The sequence below is a fragment of the Hemicordylus capensis genome, chromosome 1 (assembly GCF_027244095.1).
Source record: "Hemicordylus capensis ecotype Gifberg chromosome 1, rHemCap1.1.pri, whole genome shotgun sequence".
In the NCBI taxonomy this organism is placed as follows: Eukaryota; Metazoa; Chordata; class Lepidosauria; order Squamata; family Cordylidae; genus Hemicordylus; species Hemicordylus capensis.
The window spans coordinates 432777049-432790772 of record NC_069657.1 but is presented as its reverse complement, the minus strand read 5'-3'; the positions used below and the strand labels follow the sequence as shown (position 1 = coordinate 432790772).

At 42.0% G+C, this 13724-nt stretch overlaps 1 protein-coding gene across 5 annotated transcripts in view; it reads right to left on the bottom strand.

The window, feature by feature from the left end:
- Nucleotides 1–13724, bottom strand: part of ANAPC1 (anaphase promoting complex subunit 1) — a 117843-nt gene that overhangs the window by 41143 nt on the left and 62976 nt on the right. For all 5 annotated transcript variants that reach the window (XR_008320729.1, XM_053313539.1, XM_053313517.1 and 2 more), the window contains exons 24-27: nt 13414–13484; nt 12505–12683; nt 5038–5264; nt 335–453 (exon numbers count right to left, since the gene is read on the bottom strand). Coding sequence is in view for 4 of the 5 variants with exons in the window: in XM_053313539.1 (XP_053169514.1) it covers nt 335–453; nt 5038–5264; nt 12505–12683; nt 13414–13484 (596 nt within the window). In the remaining variant the exon portion in view is untranslated. The remainder of the gene's footprint in view (nt 1–334; nt 454–5037; nt 5265–12504; nt 12684–13413; nt 13485–13724) is intronic.

The window sequence follows — 13724 nt, the reverse complement described above, 5'->3', positions numbered from 1 at the left end:
GGGCTCTCAAACTTGAGTCCCCAAATGTTGTTGGATTACAACTCCCATCATCCCCAGCCACATTGATCAAAGGCTAGGTTACTACACTAAGACCCAGTGTAGTGCAGTGGTTAATGTTGGATTAGGACTGGATAGAACCAAGTTCAAATCCCCGTTCAGCCATTAAGCTCACTGGGTGACTTTGGGCCAGTCACTTCTCTCTCTCAACCTAACCTACAGAACAGGGTTGTTGTGAGGATAAATATAACCATGTACATCACTGTGGGCTCCTCGGAGGAAGAGTGTGATATAAATGTTGAAGGATGCAGAAAGAAAGAAATGCTGCAGAACGCACCTGTCAGGTTCAACTTGGGAATCGGCAATGGTTCTGTTGGAACTGGATGATAGGAGAACAGAGTGAACATTCCTCTCCCCAAGGGCAGTGCCATAGTCCTCTGACACAACTGCAGTAACCTGTTACAGAAATCAAAATCAGGAAGAAGGTAAGCATCAATTAAAACACCACCACCAAAAAATACCCATTAGCACTGATGGTTTAAATATATTTATTGAACACAACTGGTATACCTCTTTTCTAGCAGTTCAAAATGATCCATAATACATACATACATATGTAACACAGATTGTCAAATGTAATGCTCTTCCATTTAAAAGTAGTGGGGTTTTTTAAAAGCAGTTTTAAAAAGAGAAGTACAAATGCAAAACATTTCAACCAGGCTAAAAGGATGTGCTCCAAATGCATCAAACGGTTGAAAAACCCAACATGCAAAACACATAGGAAACTTGTAAATCTGGAGGCTGGTTGAGACAAGAATGTACACCAGATGATTGCTCTACACTTTATTAGTGTAGACTTGATGACTGGGTGCTGCATGTGTGAACTGACTCCACTAAAAACCATGATGGCTGGAAGTGATGTTGCCCACAGTGGCATTGTTTAGAATATTTCTACACAATTTTTCAACAACAGCAACAAAAACTCTCAAAGCAGCTAAGAAGATGCTTCCCTGCCCCAAAAGTGCTCACAATCAAAAAAAGAAACACAATATAAGAAGCCAGCAACAGCTGGCCACTAGAGGGATGCTGTGCTGGGGTTGGATAGGGACAGCTGCTCTCCTCCTGCTAGCCATCACTTCAATAGGCGCCTCTTTGCCCAGTTAGCTGGATGTTATACTGCAATGACCCATTCACACATGCAAGTCATCACTTGATGTTGTAGTCAAGTGATGCATATAAATGTAAGAAGCAGTTCAGTGCAGCTTTAAATGGGCCACACAACATGAAGCACCGTTTCTACCGGGTTTACTCAAGGTCCCTTCCCAGTAACAAGGATTCCTAGGTATTGTTGACTACAAGTCCCATCACTCCCAGCTGCAGTGGCCTTTGGTTGGGGATTATGGGAGCTGTAGTCAACAACATGTGGAAATCCCTGTTAGATCAGGGAAGACTGCTCCCTTCTCATATTACATTTGTAGTGGTTGGGGTTGCTGCAGTACAGCTCTTTCGTATGCAGTTTTGGCTGTCGGTACCATCTCAAGGGACAAATGCTCATCGAGATTTTTGACAACCTCCACACACACAGACACACACCCCAGAGATGGGAAATAAGTGACAGCCTTGTTGCACTTACAGCTTTCCCTATGTTATCACCCCTTCTTTATCTCCACCCCCAAATTGTTAGGGTAAAATTGCATTAGAAGAAAAGGTTAGCATTCAGGTAGGGTTACGATCAGGGTAACCATGAAGAACTTCTTGTACTCTCTCCATGGAGTAATCTTTGCAGGACATTCCTGTCCATTTTCGTTTCCATTCCTCTAACAACATCGATGAAATTTTATAGTAGTTTTAAAGACATTCTAAACACCCTTACACTGTTGGCCACTGGAGGCCTGATAGTCAGGGCAATAAAAGTGTAATAACACACGGGAAGCTGAAAGCACTGCAATGCTATCACCTCTAGGGGTGCAGCCCTTTCCAAAAATCACAATGAGCATCCATCTGCCCCAGAGGGGACTGACCACCCCAGCCAGCTCCACGTACTAAAAGAAAGAAGCCTGAGCCATGGAGGAGGCCCCCCTGCTGCAGCTCCTTCCCCTACTCATTTCGACTCGGCCAAGAGCCCCGAGTGGCCAGATGCACCTTCTTGTCTTTCTCCCAGATGCAAATGCAGCATAATATGTATCAATAATCAAGGGGCTGTACTATTCCACCTTGCACTGATGGTCAGTGCCATGGATCTTCAGAAAGAACCACCTAGTATTTTACAGGCAAACCTCGTTCATTGCGGACCTGGCATCTGTGGTTTCGAGGATCCACGGTTAGGTAATTGTCACCCGACCTCCGTACATGCGGGAAAAAATCCAGCAATTAAAGGGTAAAGATGACTCAGGGGTCATTTCTGCCTGCCATTTTGTGGCTCGTTTTTGTGTGGGGAACGTTATTTTTCATGGGAGGGTGAGATTTTGGACTTTTGGAGGGGCATTGCTGGACAGCTGGGGACACACAGAGTGCAGTAGGGCACTCTCCCCCCCCCCTCCAACTTCCCCCACTTTCAGTCCTTTTTGTCCCTTTTTTCACTGCCCCAGGAACCTAACCCCACCCCTTGCCCTAATGCCCCATTATCCGCGGTTTTGCTATCTGTGCCCCACCACCTGAGGAACGGAACCCCTGCAGATAACGGGGTTCTCTTGTACTTTAGTCTAGGATCTGTTCTCCAAGGGCTTTACAAATACGATAGGCCCAAGAGAATCCTGCCTTGCCCCATTTTTTTTCCTTTTGAGGTGCTTGCATAGAGGCTGAAGACAAGAACTACCTCCTGTAAACAAATGATCTGTAGGTTTCTTTTGATTTCTTAGTTATGCTTAAAGAAGCTTATATACTTTTTTCCATGCCAAGGACACTTTCAGATGCATGAGTGTATGGTGGATTCAGAATGCCAGGTGGTAGAGCAAAAGAACAATGTAAAGTCCAAACTTCACAACAGGAAGTACGGGTACGTGAGCCATCTGGGGTGGTCAGTACCATTGGGTGGGAGGAATGCTCACTCTGATTTTGAAAAGGTCGACACCCATAGAGAAAGTGCAAATAGGCAACAGCCAGGGGCATATCTATGGTGGGGCAGGCAGGGCATGTGCCCCGGGCGCTATGTGAAGCGGGGGCGCCATTTTAAAAAATTAATTTTTTTTAAAGTTGCTGCCAAAAATCAAATGGCCACCGTGCATGCTCAAATGGCCTCTGTGAGGCCCTAGGCCAGGGGTGGGGAACCTTGGCACTCCAGCTGTTTTTGGACTACAACTCCCATAATCCCCAGCCACGGAGGCCAATAGCTAGGGATTATGGGAATTGTAGGCCAACATCTGCAGGAGTGCCAAGGTTCCCCATCCCTGCCCTAGGCCATGCCAGGCCTTGCAGAGGCCATTTGAGCATGTGTGGTGGCCATTTTGTTTTCAGTGGCCATTTTTAAAAAGCAAAATCTATTTTAAAAAATGGCCACCACACATGCTCAATTGGTCCCTGCGAAGCCCTAGAGGCCACTAGAGGGGAGACCTTTGCAGACCCCATCATGGCCTTTAGGAAGCCCTCCGAAGGGGCAACAGGTAAATCTTTTTTTAAAAAAAATTAATTTAATATATGTCACTGTAAACATATTCAGATTGGCACTATGTATGGAGAATCAGGGCTTGTGAATACTGAGCTGAAGCTTATGAGCTAGGATTGTATTCATTTGCTCTTATTTGCTTCTTGTGATAAGTGAGTTAAATGTGAAGTCTTAATAATATGGCTATTAATGGTGAGTTTGTCTTTGAATCAGTGTGAAATCCTTAGTATTAAGGCCCACTGGGAGTTTCTTGCTCTCTTTCTCTCATTTTAACTGTCTTTCTGAAATACTAGAATATATTCTAAGCAGTGACACAGTTTACTCTGCATATCCTTTAATTATTTTCAAAGTATCTGGGAAAAGTCAAATTCTCCATTTATTTTTAAAACTTATGTAATAGTGATTCTACAATGCATTGTAGAGAATTAGACAGGCAGTTCTGTTTAGTTTTCCAAGTACACCTCCACTTCGTATTTGGGTATTTCATGAGCCCCAGCATACTGAAATGTGTAGTTTTCCAGCATTTTTTGGTCTGACTACGTCCACTGCTAAATAGTTTTTGAAATATTAAAAGATTAACAAGCTTGACTTGTATTTTTGAGCTGATATTATGGTAAAGTTATCTGAAAGATGGGTGTCAGATGCTTGGACAGGGGGCGCAATTTCAGTGCTTGCCCTAGGCGCTATTTTCCCTAGACACGCCTCTGGCAACAGCACTGCAATACTTTCAGCTTTCAGTGTGCTATCATGCCTTTCTTGTCCTGACCATCCAGTCTGCAGCAGCCAAATCCTCAAGGGTGTTTTAAAAGCCTTTAAAAACACAAATGCTACTATAAAATTTGATCCATGTTGTCAGAGGAATGGAAATGAACATTGTCAAGAATATCCTCCAAAGATCATTCTATGGAGGAAGTACAACAATTTGTTCTCTTACTCTAACCCTTTCCTCTGTGCAAAAATGATTGCAATGTTACCCTAATCATAAGGGGTGTTAATAATAACTCTAATAATTGTAAAGTGATAAGAATAATCATAAAGGGTGATAATAATCATAAGGGGTGATAATTTTACCCTAATCGTAAGGGGTGATAACTCCCAGAAAGCTGTAAGTGCAACAATGCTATCACCTATTTTCCATCTCTAGATGGGTAGGCAAAAATCACTCTGAGCATTAATCCCCCAAGATGGCACCAATGGCCAACATTTGTGGTCCTGGCTCATGATCTATACCTCTTCCATAAGGTGCATCCTGTTGAGCTTCCTTATTCCCCACTATTATCCTGGGCATCCTTATCCTGGGCATCCTGAACCCAGCATTCTTAAGTGCTTCCAGCATCTGAAAGTGTCTCTAGAGAGGTTCACTCTGACAAAGTATGAGGGTCCCCAGTGCTGTTACAACAGGACATTCTGACAAGCTGCTAGGCATAAGGACAATTTACCGGTTTTCCTTTTCTTCTATATATTCATGGTCACTGACTTCTGGCATCTGAACTACATTGACACGGACAGGATGGGCACTCTGGAGAAGTCTGTGCACCTCTTGCACTCTCAAGTCTTCGCTCCAGATTAGTGACATCACTTCCTGGTTCATATCATTCATTCCATCCTCCTCCTCTTCTGACTCTGCTGTTGAGGGCATATCTGACGAGAGCACCTGGGTGTCAGACTTTTGGAGAAGGAAGAAAAAACTACAGGTTTTGGCTAGCTGCTCAATGCAGAGGGGCAACTTTGAATTTTAAAATTAAATTAAAGTTTATTTTTCACATAAAAGGAAAGGAATAAAATACAAATATTTCAAAATCCAGTTAACAAAAGGTGTCATTTCTACAAGATGTTAAACAAATGGGTTTTGTGTTTTGAAAAGTGTGCCTTCTCTTGCCAAAGACAATGGACGACATGATGCACAATGCAACACCGAATTTACTGTTCAGGCAAGCACTGCTGCTCGCCTAAAAGGTCAGTCCCAGTGGTGTCATGGAAGAGCACAGTTGCACAACTACTTAAACCAGCACACAGGCACTTCCACCACAGAAGTCCACTGACTCCAGTCCAAGCTCTTTTGCGCAAGTGCACGCGCACTGCTTTTACGTTGTTGCGCAACTGTAGTCTTGCACAACACTTGACTTTGACATGTGCTGCACTGCCAGCTGATCAATAACGCCAGCATTGAATCATGTATCATGTCAGCCACTGAAAGACATCCAGATTTGAAATAATCTGTCATGATTTTGTCTTCCTTCTTTTAATCTAATTAATTCATCTTGCCATGACATATTCATATACAGTGAGGGAAATAAGTATATGATCCCCTGCTGATTTTGTCCGTTTGCCCTCTGACACAGAAATGACCAGGCTATAATTGGAATGTTAGGTTTATTGTAGCTGTGAGAGACAGAATAACAACAAACAAACCCTCAAAAGCCCAGTGCCCAAAAGTCAGCGATGGATTTGCATTGTAGTGAGGGAAATAAGTATTTGATCCCTTCACAAAAGATGTCTTAGTACTTGGTGGCAAAACCCTTGCTGGCAATCACAGAGGTCAGACGTTTCTTGTAGTTGGCCACCAGGTTTGCACACAACCCAGGAGGGATATTGTCCCACTCCTCTTTGCAGATCCTCTCCAAGTCAGAAAGGTTTCGAGGCTGATGTTTGGCAACCCGAACCTTCAGCTCCCTCCACAGATTTTCTATGGGATTAAGGTCTGGAGACTGGCTGGGCCACTCCAGGACCTTCATGTGCTTCTTCTTGAGCCACTCCTTTGTTGCCTTGGCTGTGTGTTTTGGGTCATTGTCATGCTGGAATACCCATCCACGACCCATTCTCAAAGCCCTGGCTGAGGGAAGGAGGTGCTCACCCAAGATCTGACGGTACATGGTCCCGTCCATCGTCCCTTCGATGCAGTGAAGGTGTCCTGTCCCCTTAGCAGAAAAACACCCCCAAAGCATAATGTGTCCACCTCCATGTTTGACAGTGGGGATGGTGTTCTTGGGTTCATAGGCAGCATTCCTCCTCCTCCACACACGGCGAGTTGAGTTGATGCCAAAGAGCTCGATTTTGGTCTCATCTGACCACAACACTTTCGCCCAGTTCTCCTCTGGATCATTCAGATGTGCATTGGCAAACTGCAGACGGGCCTGTACATGTGCTGCCTTGAGCAGGGGGACCTTGCGGGCACTGCAAGATTTCAGTCCTTCACGGCGTAGTGTGTTACCAATTGTTTTCTTGGTGACTATGGTTCCAGCTGCCCTGAGTTCATTGACAAGTTCCCCCCGTGTAGTTCTGGGCTGCTTTGTTACCGTTCTCATGATCATTGCAACTCCACGAGGTGAGATCTTGCATGGAGCCCCAGACCGAGGGAGATTGACAGTTATTTTGTGTTTCTTCCATTTGTGAGTTATCGTGCCAACTGTACTCACCTTCTCACCAAACTGCTTGGCGATAGTCTTGTAGCCCAGTCCAGCCTTGTGCAGGTCTACAACCTTGTCCCTGACATCCTTCGACAGCTCTTTGGTCTTGGGCATGGTGGTGAGTTTGGAAGCTGAGTGATTGCTTGCTTCTATGGACAGGTGTCTTTTATACAGGTACAGTAACAAGCTGGGATTAGGAGCACTCCCTTACAGAGGGTGTTCCTCATCTCAGCTCGTTACCTGCATATAGTGAAAAGACACCTGGGAGCCTGAAATCTTGCTGGTTGATAGGGGATCGAATACTTATTTCCCTCACTACAATGCAAATCCATCGCTGACTTTTGTGCACTGGAGTTTTGAGGGTTTGTTTGTTGTTATTCTGTCTCTCACAGCTACAATAAACCTACCATTCCAATTATAGCCTGGACATTTCTGTGTCAGAGGGCAAACGGACAAAATCAGCAGGGGATCAAATACTTATTTCCCTCAGTATAGTTTAGTTATGAATAAACCCTATTAATATAGTTTCGCTTCCCACAGCAACAGTGGAAACTTATTAAGTTTTCCAGAGTTTAGCATAAACATAAGGCCAGATTAGATGGTCAGGGAATTGTGTCTATTATTTATTATTCTTGTTGTTGTTGTTTACACAGTCAGACACATGCTATTGACTGGTTTGTTTTATCCAGACATCGAGTCCTTTCCAAGGACCTGGGATGGCTGAATTTTATTATCAGTGTTGCTGCTGTTATTATTATTATAGATATTGTCGCAGAATATAGGCTGTTCCCAGTAAAGCTGCTTTTTGTAATTGGCTGATGGTGGTTTCTGTGGCCCCTATGGTGTTGAGGTGCTCTTCAAGGTGTTTTGGAATTGCGCCTAGGGCGCCAATTACTACTGGGATTATTTTTGTCTTCTGCCACAGTCTTTCAATTTCAATTTGTAGATCTTTGTATTTTGTGATTTTTTCTATTTCTTTTTCATCTATTCTGCTAACCCCTGGTATTACTATGTTGATTATTTTAACTTGTTTTTCTTTCTTCTCAACTGCAGTTATATCTGCTGTATTGTGTGGCAGATGTTTGTTTGTAGTCGGAAGTCCCATAATATTTTTGCATGTTCATTTTCTACAACTTTTTCAATTTTATGGTCCTCATTATTTCTTGTTTACACAGTCAGACAGGTGTTATTGACTGGTTTGTTTTATCCAGACATCGGGTGCTTCCCAAGGACCTGGGATGGCTGAATTTTATCATCAATACTATTGGTTATTATAGATATCGTAGCAAAATATAGGCTGTTCCCAGTAAATTATTATTATTATTTCTTGTTTACACAGTCAGACAGGTGTTATTGACTAGTTTGTTTTATCCAGACATCGAGTCCTTCCCAAGAACCTGGGATGCCAGAATTTTATTGTCAATGTTGTTGCTGTTGTTATAGATATCGTCGCAGAATATAGGCTGTTCCCAGTAAAGCTGCTTTTTGTAGTTGGCTGATGGTGATTTCTGTGGCCCCTATGGTGTTGAGGTGCTCTTCAAGGTCTTTTGGAACTGCACCCAGGGCACCAATGACCACTGGGATTATTTTGGTCTTTTTCTGTAACAGCCTTTCAATTTCAATCTGTAGATCTTTGTATTTGGTGATTTTTTCTATTTCTTTTTCTTCTATTCTGCTATCCCCCGGTATTGCTATGTCGATTATTTTTCACTTGTTTTTCTTTCTTCTTGACTACAGTTATATCTGATGTATTGTGTGGCAGATGTTTGTCTGTTTATAGTCGGAAGACCCATAATATTTTTACATCTTCATTTTCTTCAACTTTTTCAATGTTATGGTCCCACCAATTTTTGGCTACAGGTAGCTTGTATTTTTTTGCAGATGTTCCAGTGTATCATCCCTGCTACCTTGTCATGCCTTTGTTTGTAGTCAGTCTGTGTGATCTTTTTACAACAGCTGATTAGGTGGTCCACGGTTTCATCTGCTTCTTTACAAAGGCGGCACTTGCTGTTCATTGTGGATTTTTCGACTTTGGCTCTTATTGCATTTGTTCTTAGTGCCTCTTCTTGTGCAGCCAGTATTAAACCCTCTGTTTCTTTCTTCAAGTTGCCATTCTTAAGCCATTGCCAGGTCTTGGTGATGTCTAATTTTCCACTTATATTGTGCAAATATTGACCATGCAGTGGCTTCTTTTTCCATTTTTCTGCTCGGTTCTTGACTTGTTCTTTCTTGTAGGCCTGCTTTGTTTGATTGGTGTTGAATAGTTTCGCGTTTTTGACCATTTGAAGTGCATCTTCTTCACTGTCCTTTATATATTCTTCAAGGCCTCTTTCCTCCTCCTCTACTGTTTGATGGACTTGCAGCATTCCTCTTCCACCTGAGCTGCGAGGGAGGTATAGCCTATCTACATCACTGCGGGGGTGTAGAGCATGATTGATGGTCATTATTTTCCTGGTCTTACGATCTAGTGTCTCTAGCTCTGCCTGGGTCCAGTCTATTATTCCTGCAGTGTATCTGATAACAAGTATAGCTCAGGTGTTTATGGCTTGTATGGTGTTCCCGCCATTGAGTTTGGACTTGAGGATTTTTCTAACTCTCCTGATGTATTCACTTCCTATTTTTCTTTTAACTTCAGTGTGTGCGATGTTATCAGCCTGGAGAATGCCCAAGTATTTGTAAAGTTCTTTCTCTTCCAGGTTCTTGATCTTGCTTCCATTGGGCAGTTCTATTCCTTCTGTTTTTCTTATTTTCCCTCTGTTCATTATTAATGTAGCACACTTGTCTTGTCCAAACTCCATTGCTATATCGCTACTAAATATACGGACAGTGTTTAGCAGTGATTTGATTTCTGACTGGGACTTTCCAAACAACTTCAGATCGTCCATGTACAGCAGATGGTTGATTTGACTTGATGTTTTAGATGTTTGGTATCCGAGGCCTGTTTTGTTTAGTATTTGTGAAAGTGGGGTCATGGCAATTACAAACAACAGAGGGGATAGTGAGTCCCCTTGGAAAATGCCTCTTCTAATGCTAACCTCTCCAAGTGTCTCGCCATTGATTGTTAACTGTGTATTCCACATGCTCATTGCTTTTTTAAATAAATATCTGAATGTTTTTGCTGACACCAGTTGTTTCTAAACATTTTAGTATCCATGTGTGAGGCATTGAATCGAAGGCTTTCTTGTAGTCGATCCATGCAACACTTAGATTTGTTTTTCTTCTCTTGCAGTTTTCTAAAATCATTTTGTCAATCAGCAGCTGGTCTTTTGTGCCTCTGGTGTTCGGGCAATTTCCTTTCTGTTCAACTGGAAGCTGTTTGTTAGTTAATAAGTGTTGCATCACTTCATCTGCTATTATTCCAGTTAATAATTTGAACATGGTTGGCAGGCAGGTTATCGGTCTATAATTACTTGGAACTGCACCTTTTGCTGGGTCTTTCATGATGAGATGAGTTTTCCCAGTTGTTAGCCATTGCTCAATATCACCTCCTTGCAAAATGTGATTGAACTGTTTTGATAGTTGTTTATGAAGGCTTGTTAGGTGTTTAAGCCAAAAGCCATGCAGTTCATCATCACCTGGAGCAGTCCAATTTTTAATTTTCTTTGCTCTTTCACTTATTAATTCTGGTGTTATTATTAGATCTTGCATTTGTTGGTTACATTTTTTGACCTCTTTCATCCAGCCTGCTTTTTTATTATAATCTATTGGATTGTCCCATAATTTCCCCCAGAATTGCACTGTTTCTTCTTTATTTCGTGTTTCTACGTGTCTTGCAGTTTCTTCTTCTATGCTTTGCTAGAAACGTCTCTGATTCGACTGGAATTGGAGATTCTGCCTGTGTTGTGTAGTTCTGGCTTCATATCTGCTAATCTTCTTTGACACTGCTGTTATTTGCTGCTTTATTATTTCCAGGACTTCTCTAATTTTCCTTGAATCAAGGTGGTATTTTTGGATCAGATACTGTTTGGTGTTTTCATTCTTCAACTTCTTGTCTTTCATATCTTTCAATTTACTAGCATCTGATCTAAGCCTGGAGATTTTATTTTCTAATCGAATCTTCCATTTAGGTGATGCACTACTTTCTTTTTTTACAGGTCCACTGATCTTATATCCGAGCTCTTGTGTTGTTATTGTTGCTGCACTGTACATTAGTTGGTTTGTTTCTTGCAAATGATTGATTGTTATTTCTGCAGCATTGACATCTTTTAATGCCTGAGCGAGTTGTTTTTTGGCAACTGTTTTTAGAGCTGGAAGTCAAACCCTGGTGGTGGTTTGGTTCATGTGCTCAGTTATTTTTTGCTTTAGTTCTTGTTGCTTTTCTGTTAAATGGCATTCGGGTTTTTGAGGTGAAGGCAAAGGGGAGGTTGCCTGGTTTTGATTTTGAAACAGTTCAGCAACAGTGGCATCCTCTATTTCCAACACCTCCTCCACCTGCGCCTGAGCAACTGATGATGATGATGATTATTATTATTATTACCACCACCACCATATTTACCCATATCTTAGACAAGGTTTTTTCCTAGTTCTTGCCTGATAAATATGAGGGTGGGTGGGGGCATCATCATATTCAGAGTCCTTTCTCTTTGGGGTAAATACAGGTATAAACTGTACTTAACCTCTATCTTTTAAGGCATCATCTTACATTCAGAGATGTCTTCTATCCGGGTAAATACGGTATCATAAATATACCACCTTTCAACAACAAAAAAGTTCCCAAAGCAGTTTATGTAGAAAAAGAAATACCTCTTTCTAACTATAGGCCTACATTTTAAAAAGTGCAAAGTGTAGGCTTCAGAAGACAGCAAGAGATTTTCTGGTTTTCTGGAGAGAAGGCAGGACTAAAGAAGTGACCATCCTCTGCATTTTCTAAAAGGTCTCCATCATTTATATAGTCCTGCCTCTCTGGAGCATGTGGGTGGGGATAACCCACAGTGGGTGCCCAATTCACCCCCAGCATAGCCAGAACAGCATCCCTCCAGGGGCTGTTGCTGGCTTTTACCTTGTATATCTTTGAGACTGTAAGCCCTTTTGGGACATGGAACCATCTTATCTATTTGTTCATTTCTCGATGTAAACCACTTTGAGAACTTTTATTGATAAGCAATATATGAATATGCGTAGGAACCGTAGCAGAGGCAAGCACATGTTAAAAAAAATTCAATACAAGCATGTGTATTAAAAAATGGTGCTGCCCCAAATGTCAAGTTTGGCTCATTTTCTTGAGGCTATAGCCACGTAAGAGCTTTGTTTAATGCTGACAGATGGCTGCCAATTCAACCATTTCCTGAGCCAATTTTGGAAGGGCAGTATATAAATCCAATCAATCAATCAATCAATCAATCAATCAAACATTTAAGTGTGCCCTGCTTTCCATAAAAATGAATGGCTTGTTAAACTAAAAGTATTAAATAATGTTAATTTAAAACTATGGGAAGTCAACCACAAGCACTCCATCCAAGGAGTTATCTTGAAGAATTTCTTCCACCTTCTGATACTTACAGCTTTACACTTTGGCAAGTTTACTTCACGAGCCTGTTTGGAAAGATCCTGCCGACCAATCAAAAGGCAGACAGCTTCTGGCCAATCAGAGGCAGGCTGCTGTCGGCAGTGATATATTGCATCTCTGATCGGAAGAGCAACTCCAAATGGCAATGACTCCAGATCTCTTAAAGTGAATCCTGACATTAGAAAGAAGTTAGTCTTAGGAGCTGTTTTGCAAACTGACTTCTTATAGTTCCTCTACAGCCCAAACATATACCCCTATTGCCTGCATGCCCAAACACAGACCGGTGAACATTCCCCATGTGAACACTGTGGCACAATATCAGGAACCTGCAGCAAAATCTCAGGCTAGAGAGAGAGAGGACAAAAATCTGGGAGGGATCTCCTCCAATCAGCCCTTAAACCCTAGCTAATAGGCATAATCCTGCCTCAACAGCACATAGGAGACAACCCATCCTGGATGCTCTCCAATACCAATAAAGAAACTTTACTTTCCATGGTATAAACACACAGAGAATTTCAGAGCTGGTCAGTATTTTTGAGGTCATCTAGTCTAAACCCTTCACATGGCTTCTGGTCCATTGCTGTCTCTGATCAAACAGGTTTTGCAGGTTTTTGAAACAGTACAAAATCCTGTAAAATCTGTTTGGCCAGAGACAAAAAGAGGGATGTGAATACGCACAAGCAGTCATCTCTTTCAAGCCAACTCTCTGCAAACAACTTCCAGCTTTCTCCAGCCTCAGCTTTCCACCATTTAAAAAAGAAGCTTCTAGTATTCACGGTTATAGGCAGAAGTCTAAAAATGCGTGCAAACTGATTATTGCTCCAAAACCCAAGACAGATGGATTTGTTTGCGATAATACTGCACCCATCCCATCCCTGACAAAAAAGTAAAGATGTCCTTACCTACATTCGTCATCCAGATAACTAACTTTTCAGCAAGGCTGGAAGCGGATGTGCTGTGCCTAAAATTGCATCTACATAACAACAAGGAGGAAGCAGATTACATGTAAGGTAATACTATGTGACTATTTTACAAGTATCATCAAAAGCACTGTACACAGAACCATTTATAACCTACACTAACCTTTTCTATCACAGCGCCTCACCTGTGGAATACCCTTCCTCAGTCTGTCTATCAGGCAGCCTAACTGATGTCTTTTGGAATAAGCTTTAAAGACCTTGATTTTCCCCCTTGCTGCTACGGCAAATAAATA